Source organism: Petaurus breviceps, unplaced genomic scaffold, assembly GCF_028583685.1.
Source record: "Petaurus breviceps papuanus isolate PSGF00001 unplaced genomic scaffold, PetGlider_PUasm1.0 90650, whole genome shotgun sequence".
NCBI lineage: Eukaryota > Metazoa > Chordata > Mammalia > Diprotodontia > Petauridae > Petaurus > Petaurus breviceps.
In genome coordinates this window covers 7,578,138-7,598,383 of record NW_027187299.1, presented here as the reverse complement: position 1 = coordinate 7,598,383, position 20,246 = coordinate 7,578,138, and the positions used below count along the sequence as shown (strand labels likewise).

Sequence of the window (20,246 nt, the reverse complement as noted above, 5' to 3'; positions counted from 1 at the left end):
CACACACACACACACACACACACACACACACACACACACACACACACCCTGCAAATGGCATCAAGAGTCATCATAAATCCTGATAACAGACTATTTAATTTATGGGCATCCCAGAGCTCAAGCCTTTAATTTGCATCCTGGTCATTAAACCCTAGCAGAGCAGCTTAGCTAAGAAGTATTCTTTTAATGGAAAGTGCATGCCACCTGTCTAGAAAAGCATCCTTTCAGAGACACTGTGGCCATTACCCGCACTGCTCTGTGAATCAGCAGAGAAGCTACTCTCTGACTCCAAACTCCTAAAATTAGCCTGAACCATCTCTAATCTCTAGTTTTCTTTCCTAGCTAATTGTTGTCAGTTAACTAGCAAAGGAGACATACTATACACACATCCAGACACTGTAAATCTATATCAATGAACCATCTAATGAGCTACATAAAAAACCAAATTACTTTTAGGTAATGACTTTTAGAATGTTCTTACCCATATTTTCAGAAATTCCCTTTGGAAAGAGAGAAGGAAAGGGAATACGCCTTTATAAAGTACCTACTATATGCCAGGCACTATGATTACCACTTAAAAAAATAACAACTATGATTTCATTTGAGCCTCACAACAACCCTTTGAGGTAGGCGCCATCATTATCTCCACTTTACAGTTGAGGAAAATTGGGATAGATAGAGATTAACTTATTTGCTGAGGGCCACACTGCCAGCACTAAGTATCTGAGACCAAATTTGAACTCAGATCATCTTGACTATAAACCCAATGCCCTATACACTGTACCACCAGACTTTTCTACTATTTCACCTCCCACAAAGTTGCCAGTAGGATTATTAGAAACTTTATCCTTTCATTTTCATTGATCTTATGTATGCATCATATTTACTATAGACTCAATTCAGTGAAGAAAACATGTACTGCCAACCATAACACAAGCAATGTCAAAGGGTTGTTGATAACACTGAAGTGTTCTGTAAACATAAATCACCCAATCCATTGTCCTCAAGGCCCTTAAATGAGGACAGAAGCCCTCACTAATAAAGTAAGTGTACAGAGACTAAGAAGATAATTTATGAAGGTACCATACAAGATATGATCGTTTAACAGTATATATACCAACCCATATTGGTACACAGAGGCTATCCTTAAAATCCAAGTGGCAAATTCATAACATCAGAATATTCTGTTAAATTAGTCAAGTCAACAAGCATTTATTAATCACATATTACAGTCTAGGCCAGGGGTGGAGAACCTGTGGCCTCAAGGTCACATGTGGTTTGTTCAGTAAAACTTGACTCAGTCAAAGGGCCATACTCGAGGACCTAGGACCACATGTGGCCTCAAGGCTGCAGGTTCCCCACCCCAGTAGATACAGTGCTAGAGGTACCAAACAAGGCAAGAAACAGTCCCTGTTCTCAAAGAGTTCACCACCTAATGGAGGAAAAATCATGCAAACAACTATGTACAAATAAGGCATGTATCTTGTATCAAATTGGAGGTATCTGAGAGCAGGCAGTAAGATTATGAAGGACTAAGAAAGGAGGACTACAAAAGCACAAAGATTAAGGAAGACTTTTCAAAAAGTGAGCCTTTAACTGAGACTTCAAAGAAATCAGGAAGCCAGAATGTAGAAGGGAGGAGGAAGAGAATTCCAGAAGTGGGGGATAGCCAGGGAAAATGCTCAAAGTCAGGAGAGACACTGGTATCACTGGATCACAGATATATAGGGGGGCATAAAGTGTAAAAAGACAAGGAAAGAAAAGATGGGGACAGGTTACAAAGGCCTTTAAAAGCCAGAGGAGTTTATATTTGATATTGGAGGTGATAAAATACTACCTATTATTATTAGGTATCACTAGCCAAAGGAATTATCTGCCATTTTGAGGGTTCAGAAAAAATTTGGGGAGCTTGCTGTTTTAAACTCCACACATACACAAAAAACACCAGAGAACCAACTCACAAATTGTGCAAGGAGGCTAGAAGATACAGAGGTGCATCTGTATTTTCACGTGATGAAGGGTATAACACTATCAAAGAATGAAAAAGTCCAAGTGCAGTCAACATCCTTTAGGAAAGGGATAGGGAGATGTTGACCTGGTTTGTTGGTCTGTTTGTTTGCAAGGACCAGAGAATGAATGAAAAAGAGAGGAGAGCCAAGGCAAGGCTGAATTCTATGACCTACATTTTAAGTAAAGTGAGCCATGGGGAAAGAGCCTGGTTTCACTGCTGCACTTAGCACAGAGATGCCATTTAAAACTACCTACATGAACCAAGGAAATATATGGCAAGTATAGAAAAGGAGAGAGAAATCCCCCTCCAAAAAAAAAAAAATTCCATGGCAAAAAGTCAAAATACACAGCAACAAAAATCAAAATGACAGGCACCAGTATTAAACAAGCATTATGTATCAAATAGCGTTACTCTGTTTGCATTTAAGATACAAAGAGGATGACATGTTCTCAAAGGCCTTCTAGCAGGTCGCTAACATGAGGCTGCAGTATCAGGGCCTAGGAAGCAGGGGAAATTTTCACGTAAAGTTTCCAGGAAGGACATTAGGAATATTCAATCATACAGCCTTTCAGGAGTCTTGAAAAGTCTTGAAAACTGAGGAAGTATCCCCAACGGCTTAAGAAGACCCATGAGGAATTTTCTGTTTCTGTTGATTCTTTGAGAAATAGTGGACTATGGTGAACTGTCACACGTGTTGCCAGATGTGAGTACAGTAACAATTGCTTTTGTTTAACTGTTTTTTTCTTCATTACAAGGAAAGATTTAATGGTGGGGAAGTGCAGAGAGATTAATCAAGATATGAATAAAGACAAGAAAACATCAATAAAACTTTTTAAAATATTTTAAACAGGAAATGGAGATGTGGTCCCAGAAATTTAAAGAAGGAAAGTGTCTGATTACATTAAATTTGCAGTTACAGTTTTTTGGATTTGAATTATAACATAAAAATCAGTTTTTCTTAAAAAAAAAAAATTCTTCCTGTGTATTCCACTTGGGAGGTTTTCACAGGCAGGACCACTGTGGGCCATGTGGCCAGCTGATCTTTACTTACAAAGACTGAATCCAAGAGATGAGGAAAGAACAAATGAAAGACAGTCAAGGTCACTTATAACCCTCTTCTCCAAAGAAAATCTTGAGTCAGAAGACTACTCAAATTCGGCTACAATGATTCAAAATCAGGCCTTGGGCATCAGGACAGGATAATTTCTGGGGAATATAAAAGTCACAGAGGCTACAGGAGTTCACCACAATATTCATCCCTTCTCTATCAGGCTGCCACAGCAAGGGTAACCCAAAACCATTTCAAACTCCCCAAGCAACAGCTCTCCACAGCATTCTTTATTCTTACAAGTCTCATCAAGGCACCAAGCTTTCATGACCTCTAAACCACATAAATTCTCCTTAAATTTAAGTCTATGACTGGGATTATACATCATTGGTATTGCTTTGGGTTTTGTTGTGGGTTTGTTTTTTTTTTGAGCTCTGAGCTGATAATTCATTGCTTCTCCCTGCCATCCACATTTCAGCAGGCTGAGACACCCAATCAGTATGAAATGACACAAGTTCCCAACACCAGTAATACAAGACTAAATGTTGTAAGAAATGCCAAATATTTCACAAGATGTAAGGAGGAAAAAGTCATCAGGGGAAGAATGGTAGAACATTTCACAGCTGTACCTGCCTAGGAAAAGGAAAATGCAGGGCACTCAAGATTAGGAGCAGGAAGGCATGTTCCACCAACTAATAGGAATGCCTACTGTCTCACAAGGTTCAGAGTCCTCAGATTTTAGAAGGAGGTACCATTTTTCTTGGTCTACATTTGGCTAAACACTACAGTTTTAACATATTTAACATATTAATATATTCATCTCACTGGATCATCTCAAGAATCCTGTGAAAGCCATAGACTGATCTTGCTGCCTTGCATACCGTCACCACAGGACCACGACAGCAGCATAGAGGTCATTTGGTGGTGCTTAATAAATATTTTTGTTGTTTTGTTAAACTGTTATCATCCTCATCTTACAGATGGCAAAAGGGAAGCCATGTTAAGTGACTTCCTGAAGATTCTGTAGTGCAGTGGCGTCCAATTCTTCATGACCCCATTTGGGGTTTTCTTGGCAAAGATACTGGAGTGGTTTGCCATTTCCTTCTCCAGCTCATCTTACAGATGAGAAAACTAAGTTAAACAGGGTTAAGTGACTTGCCCAGGGTCACACAGCTATTAAGCATCTAAGGCCATATTTGAACTCACAAAGATAATTCTTCCTGACTCCAGGCCCAATTGTGCCACCTAGCAGCCTTATGTAATACTGAAAACTAAGTGGTAGAGCTGGAATTCAAACCCAGGGCCACCTTATGATTCCTAGACCAGTAAATGTTCTGATCACAGGATTGTAAAAGCCAGAATGTGATGAATAAATGGGGGGAAAACATTTTGGGAGGTTTTCACAGGCAGGAAACACTTATTAGACATCAGGCACTCTTCTAAGGACCTAAGAAACCATCTTATTCCAATCCCCTAATTTTATATCTGAGGAACCTGAAGGTCAGAGATGTAAAGTGGCATCTGAAATCACAGCATATAACTTGTACCACACTACCTACATGACCTAAATAGGAGGAAGACCTAGATAGTTTAAATTTCTAGATTTATAAACTATAAACATTCCCTATATCCATAACTAAGGATTCCCCAGAAGAAACAACACAATATAAATCTCAAATAATCTTAACATTAGTCACAGATCAAGTACAAATCTTTGCCATTCTATCTGAGAAAATTAGGCACAGTGAAACCTTGCTATTTGTTATAGAGTGGAATTCAGCATCAGGTAGACTCATTTTAGATTCCCTCTACCCATCTAAGAGAAAACCTAGTCAGGTCCCACAAGAGGGAATCCTAGTTCCCATTATCCAATGCTAGAATGAGGCTCCTACATGCATCTCAGTATCTCTAACCATATAGCCTAAAGAGTAAGAACCATAGCTACAACCCTGGAGCAGTTTCCTAACCTAACATCTGTTAACATGTTTTTAAAAACATCTTGATAATTATGTTTCAATAAATTTCGTTTCCTTTGTAATCCTAGGTATTTTATTTAATGCACTTAAAAATATTATTCTGAGAAGAGCTTCACCAGACTGCATAAAGGGGTCCATGACACACATACCCAAAAAAGAAATTTTTTAAGATTAAGAAGCTCTGCTTTAGAAAAAGAAGAAAATGGCAAGAGAAAAAAATAGAATGGGCTGGGGACAGGTTTAGTTGTTTTCTTGTAAAAGGAAAACTGCTGGGCTTTCCCATGCTTATGACTTCTCCAGCTTCCAAGAATCCTACAGTCATGGCCTCAAAGATAAATCTGCCCACATGTCTTATCTGGCCCAAAGCAGGTTTCACCATGCCTCCCATTAAGCCAACCACAACCTCCTGGCTCACCAGGAAACAGGGGGGAAAAAGGTTCTCTGGTTTAGCATTTAGACCTACAACTATCACAAAAAATGCATTCCCTAACCTCTGAAGTTGTAGGAGAAAAAAATAGCAAGAAGAGACGGTATGTGTCTTTCCTTCAACCATATCTCGCTCCCCCCCCCCCCAAAAAAAATCATTATTCTGGTTGCTTCTGTGAAAAATCCTATTATCCTTGAGGGCCCTCTACTTAAGAGAACCTAAGTTTAGGACTTCAGCAACTGGCATGGGGAACTTGAAGGGATAGCTATTCCCTTCATAATCTCTTAACTCCTCTCCCTCTCTGCTACCACACCCCATGGCATGGTATCTGATGGATTCACAGTAGCTGGCCCTACTCCGTGCTGTGCAAAGCTTATCTTCTTGATTTTTGCCAGAGGGTCAAGGGAATAGCTCATTATTTGTGTGTTGTTTATCACTCACAATCTGTTTTCATTATGTTCAAGCACCCAGAGGCTTGAGCAACATAACTTTATAAATTGGAAAACTTTCTTTTCTTTTTTTTTATTTAAAAAGACAAATTTAGATTGTGTCATCATTTAACCACATTTCCTGGTCCCTTTTTCTCTAGGTCTCCTTATCTCTATTCCAAATCCTCCTTTTCAAATGGCATTGCTTTAAATCTCCTGACAGCAAAGAAAAACTGATTATACACAGCATGTGTTTTCTTTTGCATCTAAACAATAGTCAAAGCCCCAGATGTGCTGCTGACACAGGTTAAAACTGTTGGATCACCCTCAAGTTAGACACAGACCCAGTGATTATACCACACTACCTTTCTGACAAGACTGAACAACGAATAAAGCATATGGAGGTAGGACCAGGGTCTAATAAAGTAGATGGGGAGGGGATAGGGGAGCAGTTAGTTGGTGTACTCAATAGAGCACTGGCCCTGGAGTCAGGAGGAACTGAGTTCAAATCTGACCTCAGACACTTGATACTTACTAGCTGTGTGACCTTGGGCTAGTCACTTAACCCCAATTGCCCTGACTTCCCCCCCTTCAAAAAGACCAAAAAAACAAAAGTAGATAGGGGGAGAGTGGTTTGATCTCAACCCCAGGACATTGCAATATCTGAGGAGACTGAGTACACATACCTACCTGTTCCAACTGGGTTTCCTTAACCCATTCTGAACGAGAAGGGATTGTTATCCCTACCCTACAACTTCCCTCAATATCTTCTCTGGTTCAGCCCACTTCTGCTGCCATTTGATTTGGATATGGCAAGCAAAACAAAAAAAAATTGGGGACAACCTGTTAAAACATTCAATCCTGATAAGGGTCCCAGCTTGATGAATCAATTCCAATTATCCCAGAAAAAAAGTAGCTACATCCAAGCTGATTGAAGAGAGGTAGAATTAAGTTGTTGAAGAGGTAGAAGCTGAGGGTAAAGGCTGGTTTCTACACCCAACAGCCATGTGCCACTACAGAGAGAGAGAGAGACAGAGAGAGCAGAAGTCCACTATAAAAGTATCCAAGTCAAAGTTCAAATGCTTGTTTGCTACTTATTCAACCGGGCATTGAATAAGTCATACCTATCAACAGTGTACACATATGCTACTCAGCACATTTTGGTCACCCATGCAAACAGCTAATACAGCATATAACATTAACATCCCTTGCTATCAATGGGCTACATTTCCTTGATGATGCTACTCCTAAATATAGCTCCATATGCCAAATAATACAAGGGCACCCATTTGTTAGTATAAAAGAAAGTAAATGAATCATGCAAATATACAGCAATGCTTCAAACAAGAGGATAAAAACCAGTGTTAGATTCAAGTAATTGTAGTCCCACCAAATGAAAGAGATTATTTAATATATAAGGGAATTAATTGATTAATTAATTAAACCACAACTCTAACTTTTTTAACTAGATAAAGGGGGCTTGATCTGTTGCCTGGAACGTGGGCAAAGGGCAGAAGCATCAGGTTTAACAAAGAATTGGTGGTGTTACCTTGGGGAAGTCAATTATCTGCTGTGTTTTCTGTTAATTCCATTAGCTAGTAGCTTTTACTTACCTCACAAGGATGCTGAACCTATTAATAAGAGCCTTATAAGCTGTTCCTTTGAGATACTGTGTAAAAGGCACTACTTAAGTACAACTCATTCTTCAGGAATTATAGGCTCCATTCTCCTAACTAAACAATAGCACTACCCAGAAGCAGCAGAATTTCAACATAAAGTTTTCACAAATCCCCTCCCTGCCTTTCTCTTTCCCTTTCTCCTACCCCATCCATTGCCAACAACATAAAAGAGCTGGGAGCCTTAATATGATTAAATTTTTAAAACATCAGAAATGCACATAGGAAAGGCATCCTTGAAATACAGATCATCTCTTTTTTTCTGAATAGAGCAAAATGAGGGGGGAAATTCCATATAAATGTAAATGAAATGTAATTTTAAACAATGTCATGCAGAATTTGATTTGGCACACACATTCATACCCCAAAATAAATAAATAAATATCAGCAGCCAAAGTTTTAACAGCTCTATGTTCTGCAGAAATATCCATGATGGCTTTCAGCACCTATATTTTAAATCTGCAAACCAAGATCAACTTGGCTTTCTAACTTCTGCTAGCAGGGGAATAACTGTTTTGTGATAAGTTACTTAACAGGCAGGGCACACAATGACAAACTCTGGCTGGATAGCTGAGGCGGCAGAAATACAAGTCAGTCTGTATGTCAGACAATTCCAAAAAAGCAAACAACTCAAGTCCTGTTTTCCCACGATGGAAACCTCATGATATAAAGAAATTGGCAAAATTTGGATTTGTACTCTTGTGTGGAAAAAAATCTAGATCCATTTACACAAAGAATATCTATATGCAATTATTTAAATCTTGCCTTAACTTTTATTCCATGGTTTTATACTAACCTTTCTCATGCACATTATATGTAGCCTGGAAGATTTTTTTTTTAATAGACTTAAATCATGAAAGTGAATTTGGGAGGGATTTCCCAGTACCATAACTCCACTGAAACAATTCAGGAATAACTTGGACTATACAATTTTTCTACTACATCAGGAAATTCAGTACAGCAGGGGATTCTATTCACCCCACAAGAAACACTCTTTAGTTCTTTTACTTTTTATATCAGGGTCCAACACATGAAGTTAATGAGTCTTTTACTGCAATTTCAGAAGCTATTTCATTTACACACCTCTTCCTCTACAGACAATCACTAACCCATTCTGAGGGCTGGGATTAAATTTTATGGTTCGTTGACAGAAAGAATAGAATCCCAAATCACCAACCCATGTATAATTGTTAATTTCCCCCCACTTGTTTCTACATGGTCTCTGTACTTTCTTACTGCACCAGCCCAAAACAAACCTCCTAAATTTTTCATCTGGGGCTACACTTCTGGGGTCAACAGGGAAGAACTGTTTGTAACCATCACTTAGTTGAATCTGCCAGTTTGTGCCATCACAGAAGACAAGCTATTTGGAAGGACCACAATGTCTTGAGAAAGCATCACATCAATTAATGAAATAGGCAAAATGATGATAGAGAATATCATCAGCTTTTCTACATGGTACTTAGTACTTGACCAGTTTCTCTCTGCACCACAAGCTTCCAATGTTTAGGTCCCTTCCACATGCATACCAATACTTCCTAACCTGCTTAGGCACAAGATTCCTAGGTATTAAATTAAAATTAAAAATTCCTTAAAGGCATTTGTGTCTCCCTTACTCCCTGTTCTAGTACTCTGTCCATGGCAGGCACAGTACCTATTGAATGAGCAATTGTTCAACAAATCCTAGCTTAATATTATACAGTGCAATGGACTGATTGCCACTTTCAGGTTGCTCACTGCCTCTCTGCATAGTATCTCACTTTTAAGAGTTCATAAGATCAAACAAGAGATATCAAAAAAAATTTTAATTAAAAAAGAGTTCATATGATTATAGATATGGATTAAAGATTAATTATAGATTTGGACTTGGAAAGCAGCTTGAAGATCCAATTCCTTAAGTCCAAACCCTTCATTTTACAAATCAACTAAGAACTGGGTGACCTGCAGAAGATTCAGATTCATTTCAACAAATATTAAACACCTACTATGTGCAAGAAATTGGGAAGACATCTATTTAAAAAGACAGCCTCTGCCTTCCAGGTATGTTCGAAAATACTGGCAGCTATGTGGCAGTGCAAAGAGCACTGGGCCTGGAGTCAGAGAACCCAAGTGCAAGTTTAGTCTCAGACACCTATTAGCTTTGACACCTAACCTATCTGCTTTAGTTTCCTATGTGGCTTCCCAATTATAAAATGTGGATAACAACACCTACCTCCCACTGTGATGGTGAGGGTTAAATAAGAGCACATTTATAAAGTGCTTAGTATACTGCCTGATACATAGTAGGTACTTTAAAAATGCTTGTTTCCTCCTTCCAAATAAATGTTAGAAAACTATTAAATGCAGAGTTCAAATAAGATTTAGCTTGAAAAATTGCGCGAAGGAAGAGATTACGGAAAGCAACCAATTTAAAGCTTTTCATAAAAATACAAAATCACTTCTCCATGCATAATATTTGTGTTGTCTCTCCCTATGAGAATGTGAGTTCTTTCATGAACAAGGACTATCTTGCTACACTATTTGTATTCCTAACGCTTTGCTCTGGGTGCTCTTAATGGCATAATACATGCTTTTTCAATCACTCATTCATGCATTCTTGTTTTTAAATAAACTTTGCAATACAGAGAGATGGGAACTGAACTGTGAAGCATGTTAATCAGCCTGCAGAAAGCTGAAGTTTTCATTTCAGTCCCTCTAGATGGGGCAAAATGATTTAAGCCGGCCAAGTGCCCAACAGATAGCCTAGATACATCTGATAACCCGACCAACAGAGAATGAATGAAGCAACCATACCTAAATAGCTACACATTCAAGGGTCAGATTAAAGGAGGAAGTTCAGTGCCAAAACTTGTCAGTTTCTAATTAGGCTACAAGAAATGACTCTCTTGCTACAACTAATCACATAAAAGGAAACTGAAATGTATCAGATAGCTTTAACTCAGAATTTAACCGAGAGTGTGGTCAGACACTTAATGTCAGCATTATGATGGGTTCTCTGCTTTTTGGAAAGGTTAGCAACATTTTTAAAAGCTGAAAAACCATTAAAAAAATTAAAAACACAAAATCTGTGCCAGTATACAACAATGCATTGTACAATAGTGCTTTCCTTTGGCTTCAATAGCATTTTGTTTCATCAAGAGCACTGAATTTGGTTCACACTGAAGGTAACATTTCAATATAGATATGGATAAAGAAAGCTGGAATCCTGTGCATGGCAAAATAATGTGTGCCTAGATTAGGTTTCATTATTTCTACATACTAATCGCTCAGTCATTTAAAAAAGAAAAGCAAACATCGGTACAACAGAAGGAAGAGGCCCTGGAAAATTAAAGCGCACGAGGGAACATGTTTCACTTAGCCGTGGGATGAAGCAAAAGGAAACAGCTCAACCAGTTGTTAAGAAATTGAGAAAGAGAGAAAACGTGAACATGACTGGCTCCTAGGGGAAGGACATACACATGACAAGTTTTTACTCTAGGGGGAATTAGGTTACAGAAGTGGTAGTGACCCACTCCCCAAAAGAAACAGAAAAAGTGTAGATTGTATATAGCATAAAAACTGAGATTCCCCCCGCAGAGTGAGAGAAAGAGAAGAAAAGAGACAGATTGAGGGGGAAGAGGAGGAGAGGAAAGAGAGACTGCAACTAGTGTCATGCAGCTGAAAGGACCTCTAAGAAACAAGTTAAACTCTTGTTTCTACAAAATATATGGCATTTTAGAGGCAACAGCCTCTCTCTTCCTCTTCTCCCCATCGCCTTTTGTCTTTTCCAGACCCTCCTCCCCAGAAACTTCCCAAGGAGCTGGGCTGAAGCTGCTGCAGTTGGACAACGGAATTCACTTGAATGAAAAGGGGACCAAGAAGAGAAGGGAAAGAGGGAGGGAGGGCGGGAGAAAGCAATCTGCCTTTTAAAGGCCCCTGGGGTCTGATGTGCCTCCACCTTGCATTTTCTCTATCTCAGCAGCTAATTACAGCAAAGGGGCCAATTCTTACTCTGGGCTCAGGGAGGACCCTACTGCGGAGTGAAGGGCAGGAAGGAGAAAAAGGTTTAAAAAGATGGGGAGAAATTAAGTCTCCAACACTTTCTCTCCGAGAGAGGAGTCAAAGAAAAAATAAAATAAATTAAATTAAAAGATTTCTTCCTTGATTTCCGCCCCGCAAACAGCCCGGGGATAAGGGATGTTATATGTCAGGCATGGTAAAGACAGAGAGACAAACCAGACAGACAAGACTCTTCGGGGAAGAGGTCCTGGGGAAGTGGAAGGAGGACGGAATGGGGCAGGACGGACCTCAGGGCAAGTCAGGAAGAATCTCAAGCCCCCACCCAGGAGAAGCCGGGGAAGGGGGGGAATCAAAGGAGTCCCATTTCAAGTCAATTTCCCAAAGGAGAGAGAAGCGGGCGCCCTGAGCGCCAGGACCCGAGGTGCGCAGGGACCGGGGACCGGGAGCCCGGGGCTCGCTCTTCACCCACCTTCTTGCCGGCTCCGCCGCTGCTCCCGCCGCCGGCCAGCGCCGTACTGCCCCCGGAGTACATGTAATAGGCAATGCCCAGCACCCAGAGGAAGGCGAAGCAAAGCAGCATCCGCGATCGCCGCCGCATTCTCCCGAGTCGGCGGGGCGCTCCGGCCGCCGGGGCTGCTCCGGGAGTCCTCCCTCCGGCCGGGGAGAAGGAGGAGAAGAAGGAGGAGGAAGGGAGAAGGGGAGGGGGCGGAGGGCGGCGGCAGCGGCTCCCGCGGCTCCTCCTCCGGCCGTGGCGGCGCTAGCGGCGGCGGCGCTGGCGGCGGCTGCTCCTCCTGCAGCAGCAGCGGCGGCGGCAGCAGCGGCGGCGCCCGAGCAAGCTCCCCCCGCCCCTCGGGTGTGCGCAGCGGCTCTGCCGTCTGCAGCCTCCCCCGCCTCCCTCCACCCCTCCCTCCCAGGCCAGAGGCGGCGGCGGCGGCGGCCAAAGCAGGAAGAAGCGGCCCACATCAGCACCGAGAGGGGTCAGGGAGCAAAGGGCGACCAATCCGCGGCTGCTGTGGGGGCTGGTGGGTTGGGACGGGAGGAGGGGATTAGAGGTGTCTCCATGGCTGCAGCACGCTGGGGCTCAGCCGGGGGAGGGGAGCAAGACAGGAGGAGGAGAAAAGAAGAGCGCTCCCCCAACCCTTCTCCCACTGGGTTCCTCTCCACCTCCCCCCTCCTTTCCTCTCCTCCATCTCCTCTCTCTGCTTCTCCGCTCCCTTTCTATTTCCTCTCCTCTTCTGCTTCTCCTCTCCACCTCTCTACTTCTCTCCCTCTTATTCCCTTCTCCCTCTCTCTGCTTCTCCTCTCCCTTTCTCTTTCCTCTCCCTCTTTCTCTCTTCTCGTCTCCCTCTTTCTCTCCTCTCTTTCTTGCTCTCTTTCCTTATTCCTCCCCCCCCCCCCTCCTCTGCTCTCGCACACGCGCCAGCCTCTCCTTTTTCCTTTGCACGCGCACACACACGTTCGGCCAGGGTGAATGACAGGAGGTCCCCACTGCACGCGGAACGTAGCACTGGAGCGATTCGGGAAGACTGGCCCCTCCCTCTACCTCCAGCTACACTTTTTGTAGGCTTGGGTCGTTGTTGCCTTTCGGGCGTGCTTTGAAAGTAGTCGGAGGGCTTTGCAGTTATCAGCCCGAAGTCCTGAATTCTTCTGTCCAAGCCCCCGCCCCGACGTTACTTCCCCGTCACCCCCACTTTTCCTCTAGCTTCTCTTCCTTTCCACCGCCTCTTCCTTCACTCACAGGGCAAAGTTCTTATTTTCTGGGTGTTGTATTTTTGACGGAGATGTTGAGACTTTGTGGGTAAAAGAAGAGGGAGTAATTTCTCAGAATTGACTTTTTTAAGGGGCACGATTTTTGTTTTAATGAACATGGAGTAAAAGGGAAGACAAAAATCTTTTCTTTATGTAACTCGGAGATCGACTTTTTCCCCCCAAGAAAATAATGGCTAGCAAATTTAACATCTTTCTATAGGTGTGAAACCAGAACGCTGTGTAAGAGAGCAAAGGAACCACAGTTAAGATTAGAAACTATCGGTGTTTGAGACTGTCCTTCAAACCAGGTCCGTTGGCAGTTCAAATTTCTCAAGTTCGAAGAAAAAAAGACATTCAGTTTCTTATGTAGTGCTTTAGTGTTTCCAAAAGCTTTTCTTTTTTTTTTTTTTAAACAACTCCATGGGACAGTGCAATTATCATCACCATTTTGCAACTGAGGAAATTAAGTTACAGAAAATTGAAGTGATTTCTCCAAGGTCACACAGCTACCTAATGCTAGATTCAGGACCAGAACCCAGCTCTTCTCGTTTCCACACAGCATTCTTTCCACTAAAATAGCTAGCACTCTACCTATGTTGGCAGCAAGCATAATTTAACAGTCTGAACAAGGTGTTTTTAGCACACAGTTAATTTTACCATCCTTTTCCTTTCCTCCTTACTGGTAAACAGCTTGTATTTCTTATAGCATTTTTTAATGTAATGGGTTGTGTAATAAACTCTCAATAAGTGTTGTTTTACCCTGATTACCCTTCAATCATAATACCTTGCTGAATGGGATCATTGCTGTCATCTATCAATGTAATACTTTCATCCCAAAGGCCCTTAGGGCTTTTTTTTCTGACAATACACAATAGTAACTTCAGCTATTTGTAGATACTCATAAATATGGCTGGAGTATTTCTTTTGTACTTTCAAAATGCTAGTCAGCTGATTTCAGAGATGCCCTATAAGAAATGAAAGCTTCTTAGGATGTTAGGGGCAGCTAGGTGGCAGTGGATAGAGGACCTGGAGTCATGAAGATTCATCTTGATGAGTTCCAATCTGGCATCAGACACTTACTAACTGTGTGATCCTAGTCAAGTCACTTAATCCTGTTTGCCTCAGTTTCTTTATCTGTAAAAGGAGTTGGAGAAGGAAATGGCAAACCACTCTAGTATCTTTGCCAAGAAAAAGCCCAAATGGAGGTGGCCAGGTGGTGCAGTGAATAAGAGCTCTGGCCCCTGCATCAGGAGACCCAGGATTGGTTCAGACCTCAGATATTTGGCACCCACACAAAAAACTGGCCACTGTAACCTTGAGCAAGTTACTTAACCCCAATTGCTTAAAAAAGAAAAAAAAAGAAAGAAAGAAAAACCCCAAATGGAATCACAAAGAGTCAAGCATTACCAAAACCACTCAACAACAAAAGGATGTTTTTTTCCAATTAACCAGCCAGTGAACATTCCCTAACAAGGAAAATTTGGAGGAGCCAAAGGTAATATTATGGATATGTATATGTATGTATGTATGTATGTATGTATGTATGTATGTGTGTGTGTGTTTGAGCCTGTGATTTCATCTGTATAGGGAGCTCCCACTAAGGAAATTCCTTCTACCAATGCAGATGTGAAACTTCTGCAATTTATTGTCCTAGAGTGTTCCCTAAGGCACTGAAAATTTAAGTGATTTGCCCAAGGTCCTATAGCTAGTGTGTATCAGAGGCAGAAGCTGAACCTACATTTTTCTCACTCTGAAACTGGCCTATACACACACACACACACACACACACACCACCTTTTAATCATTTAAACTATTAAATAGCACCTTGTTGAAAGTATTAAAACCATATTGTTAGAAAGCCAAAGAAAAACAGTACAGTTAGACTGCCAATGTCATACTACCAGTAGGTCACAAAACCATACAGCGAAGTTGATCTTCAGTCCTTCAAAGTGACCTTATAAGTGAAGTAGATAGGTAGATGGGAGTGATACTTAGTTGTTAGAGGACAGAGGATTGCACCGCACTCCACCCCACACCACTCCAACCCCAAATAAACTGAACTCAGAAAATGTTGGGTCAGTGAGTACCAGGTTCTGGAATTGAAGCTAGCAACAATCCACATACAATGGATGGGATTAGTCCTCTGCTGGGACCTTCCCAGAAATAATCCATCCTAGTTTGTCATTTGGAAATTGTTCTTTGATAGGATTAAGGGTCCAGGAAAATGGCTATCCTAAAATGCAATTAGTGTAAAATAAACTATAATCTGGGAAAATAACATGTTATAAGAGTATGTTGTGATGGCAAATGAAAAGAAGATAGATAATCCTTGAAGAGTCTAGAAAGTTGCTTTGTCCATAAAGAAAAAGGAGGTTGGATTATGTAATATTTAAGGTTCTTTCCAACTCCCCAAATCCTATGATTCAAAGGAGCATGGGACAGTGTAAAGAACACTGAATTTAAAATCACAAGAGCTAAGTTAAAGTTCTGACTCTGCCACTACCTATATGACCCTGGGCAAAACATGTGACTTCTCTGGGTATCTATCATGTTCCTAATCTGTAAAATTAAGAGGTTGGGCTAGATGTCCTCTAAGATACCTTCTAGCTCTAAAGGAAAGAAGAGAGTAAGAATCTGTCAATATCTCTCTGTCACTCAACAAAAGAGAGGGTGCCTTGATTCCAGATGACTACATTATTTAGATAGAAATACCCTCTAGAGAAGATTACAGTGCTGTAAGAAATAAAAGAATTTCAGAGAATCCTGGTTTTTATGAACCGACACAGAGTGAAGTGAGCACAACTGGGAGAATAATTTATACAAAGACAATGAAACTATTTAAAAAAAAACAAATTAGGAATACTGATCAAAGGTATGACCAACTGTATCTTCCAGTAGACCTATAATAAAGCTTGAAACTTGACAGAGGTAATATACATAAAGGTGAAAAAAAATGTGGTTTTGGACTTGATCACTGTGTAGAATCCTTTTGCTTGACTTTGCCTCTTTGTTCCAAGGTTTCTTCTTTCTTTCCTTCCTTCCTTCCTTTTTTCTTTCCTTCCTTCCTTCCTTTTTTCTTTCCTTCCTTCCTTCCTCCCTTCCTCCCTTCCTCACTTCCTCCCTCCCTTCCTTCCTTCCTTCCTCCCTTCCTTTCTTCCTTCCTCCCTTCCTCACTTCCTCCCTCCCTCCCTTCCTTCCTTCCTTCCTTCCTTCCTTCCTTCCTTCCTTCCTTCCTTTTTATTAACAGAGAAAAGGAAGGAAGAAAAGGTTGCTAATGGTGATTTTTTGAAAAAGACAACAGTAACATATTTAAAACTGCCCAAAAGAGGACAAAAGGAAGTTCAGAAGGAAGCACAATCAGGATAAAGCTTTGAAAGCATCAATTTGTTATATGCTTTTTAAAAACTAGTATGAAATAAGTGTTCACAGTTTCATACATAGAAAATCCTCTTTCTTTGTGTCCTATATCTGAAACGCTCTTTTTGGAAGCACCCACATGTATCGGTCCTCTTCGAAAATGAAGGATGAACAGCCCCTCCTTTTGGCAGGTTTAAGTTCAGAGTTTTAAAATATTTAATATAATAAAAAAGAACTATAATTAAAGCTGTTGTTCAGTCATTTCAGTCATGTCTGACTCTTCATGACCCCATTTGGGGTTTTCTTGGCAAAGATACTAGAGTGGTTTGCCATTTCTTTCTCCAGCTCCTTTTACAGATAAAGAAACTGAAGCAAACAGGTTAAGTGACCTGACCAGGGTATCCCACAACTAGTATGTGTCTAAGGCTAGATTTTAACTCAGATCCTTCTAACTGCAGGCCCAGTGTTCTATCCAGCAATTGTTCATATTAGAATAGCTTAATGTTGCTTAAGAGAAAAAAAGAGGTGTCTATTGAGGAATGGCTATTATATAGCATTACTATAATGTAATATTACTAAGAAACATCAAATATGAAGAATTCAGAGAAGTATAAGAAGGCTTATACAAAATGATACAGAGTGAAGTTAATCATAATCAGGAATGAGTGAGTGAATGCATGAATAAAAAAGTGTTTATTAAGCACTAATCAGTGCCAAGCACCATAAGCTCTGAGGATATATATTAAAAAGAGGAGACCTTCTCTGCCCTTAAGTAGTTTTCATATTGCAATAGAGAGACAACCTAAATAGGGCAGTTGTAGCTCCAGAGAAGCTTCATGGTTTGAAAGTCATAATGGGGGGAGGGGGAGAGAGATAAACAGACTCAAGAAAAAATGGTAATATTAATTTAATCATGGATCCACACCAGAAAATTGGTTAAAGGTGATGATGCAGAAGTAGAATCAAAGGATGCATAGTGTTAGAATAGCAAGTGAGAGGATGGTCAAAGAGTAAAATGAAGCATGTCTAGAGTCTGCTTGGCTGTAGCAGGTCATATGAGGTGCTTACCAATCAAGACAGGTGGAACCCTGGGCAAATGTGCATGGTCAGTGCTTAATAAATGCTTTTTCATTCATTCATTCATTCATTCATTCATTCATTCACTCATTCGTTCCTGTTTTTTATTTCATTCTGAATCAGTTTATATAAACCTTGTTATACTTCTCTGAATTCTTTATATTTGATGCTTCTTATGGCATAGTAATATTATAGTATATTAATGTAACTAATTGTATTATATATAATTAATTATATTACATGTAATTAATTACACGTAATATAATTAGTTACATTAATGTTTTAGACATGAAAGGATTTAAGTCTTAAGGCCATAGTTTCTAGTGTCAGTGTTAGGGTAGTAGATAAGAGTAAAAACAGGGGGAATATATCTAAAATGACTACAACAATAAAATGAAATTGACTATTGTATAGTTATAATGACCAACCTTGACCCCAGAGAAGACTCATGTAGATGTACCTCCCTCCTTCCTTTGCAAAGGTGGAGGACTATGAATATGAAATATTACATATGGGTAGTGCTAAACTGATTTTTTCCTCCTTTTTAGAAAAAATCTGTATTCTAATGGATTTGTTGGAAAGGCAATAAGAAGATATTTATTCAGAAATAAATGTGATATAAAAAGAAAAAAGCACAAACAAAAAATAATTTTTAAATCATAAATATGGAATCAAATCAAATCAAAAAGATTTTCCAACTTTAATTCTGTGTCACCAAGTAAGCTTCTAATCTATAGTCTATTGAGTGTACATACCTACCAAGAAATGGTGCACCCTTTATAGATAAGTAATTTCATTGTCAATGCAGATATATTTCTACATGTAAATTAATAAATAACTTGGCATTCTGATTTTTAATCAATGTCATATGGTATGATTTGTGAGCATGATCTCATAGTAACTTATACATACAGATACATGTATATACATATTCAGTGGAGTAAAAGGGCAGATGGAAATCTGATCATATTTTATATTTGACTAAACTAATAAAATCAAGTTTCTGAACTCTCAAAGCTGAAGACCAGACCCTAGGGTTAATCCACCAAGGGTAATGCCTTAGTCTAATGCCTTTAACAACACTTTAGAGTATGTTCCTTGAGGGCAGGGACAATTTCATTTTTATCTTTGTACTCACAGTCCCTAGCATGAGGCATGATCTAATCATTCAATATATTAAGGTGAATTTCCTGCACCTGTCTTCCTCCCCTCCAAAAATCAAGCTGCTTCTATCTAATCACTGGAGATGCAGGTTTAGACTGGTACAAGCCTAAGGAATCTTTCCTAAGTTAAAACAATTCTAAGAACTTTTCCCAATGACCTCAGAAAGTCAATATGGATAAATCATCACAGATTAGAGCCTGGCACAGGGATTCAGAACTTCTCTAGCAAAGTTTTGTGTCAGATCTTGGTGTTCTAAACCAACCCTTCCCATCACCCTGCTCTAGAGTACACACAAAATATTCCTAAATGTATTTTAATTTTTTTATAAATATGTTCTGTTTTTACAGCACCTTCACTTCTCAGTAGATCCCTCCTCTGCTACCTAGAGAACCACCCCTTATGACAAAGAATACAAAAGAAAGGGGGAAGTAGGGGCAGAGGGTGAAAGTATTTTAACAAAATAAAGTATATATGCCACTAAGAGCAATTGGATATACAGTTTTCCAAACACATCATCCATTAACCTCTGCAAAAAAGTGAGGGAGATGCATTCACATATCCTCTCTTCAGACCACACGAGTTATTATATTTTGTTGTTATTTAGTTCTTTTCAGCTGTGTCTGACTCTTCGTGACCCCCTTTGGGGATTTTCTTGGCAAAAAACCTGGAATGGTTTGCTATTTCCTTCTCCAACTTATTTTATGAATGAAGAAACTAACATAAACTGGGTTAAGTGACTTGTTCAGGGTGACCCAGCTAGTAAGTGTCTGAGGCCAGATATGAAGTCAGGAAGATGAGTCTTCCTGCCTCCAGGCTTAAGGCTATATCCACTGCACCACCTAGTTACCCAATCTTAAGCAAAGAATCAAGACATTTTAGGATAATGAAACCAGGTCATTTCTCCTTCTTTTCTTCTCCAAGTTAAATATTCCCAGTTTCTTCACCTAATCTTATGGTCCTAAATCTCCATGCCAGCCTCCAATCTCTTATGGCATGGTCATAAGGTCTCTAACCAAATGTTTTCTTCCTCTTACTGCTTTCCAGCTTGTCAATGTCTTTATTAAAATGCAGTTCCCAGGATTGTATGCAGTACTGTATGTTAGATTAACTGAATAATATATGCAGGGGGACTATTACCTCCTTCATGCTGGATACTGAACCTCTCAAGGCAGACTTTTTAATTAGTTTTTTTGGGCATGAGGGTTGGGGGGAGGGTAGTAGCACAACTCCTAGAAGGCAGGCATTGTTTTACCTTTTAAAATAGATAGATAGATAGATAGATAGATAGATAGATAGATAGATAGATAGATAGATAGATAGATAGATAGATAGAT

At 40.1% G+C, this 20,246-nt stretch overlaps 1 protein-coding gene across 1 annotated transcript in view; it reads right to left on the bottom strand.

The window, feature by feature from the left end:
- Positions 1-12,324, bottom strand: part of GALNT2 (polypeptide N-acetylgalactosaminyltransferase 2) — a 257,214-nt gene extending 244,890 nt beyond the window's left edge. The window contains exon 1 of the mRNA XM_069064891.1: positions 12,035-12,324. Coding sequence (XP_068920992.1) covers positions 12,035-12,163 — 129 coding nt within the window. The 5' untranslated portion in view covers positions 12,164-12,324. The remainder of the gene's footprint in view (positions 1-12,034) is intronic.
- Positions 12,325-20,246: the final 7,922 nt, after the last annotated feature.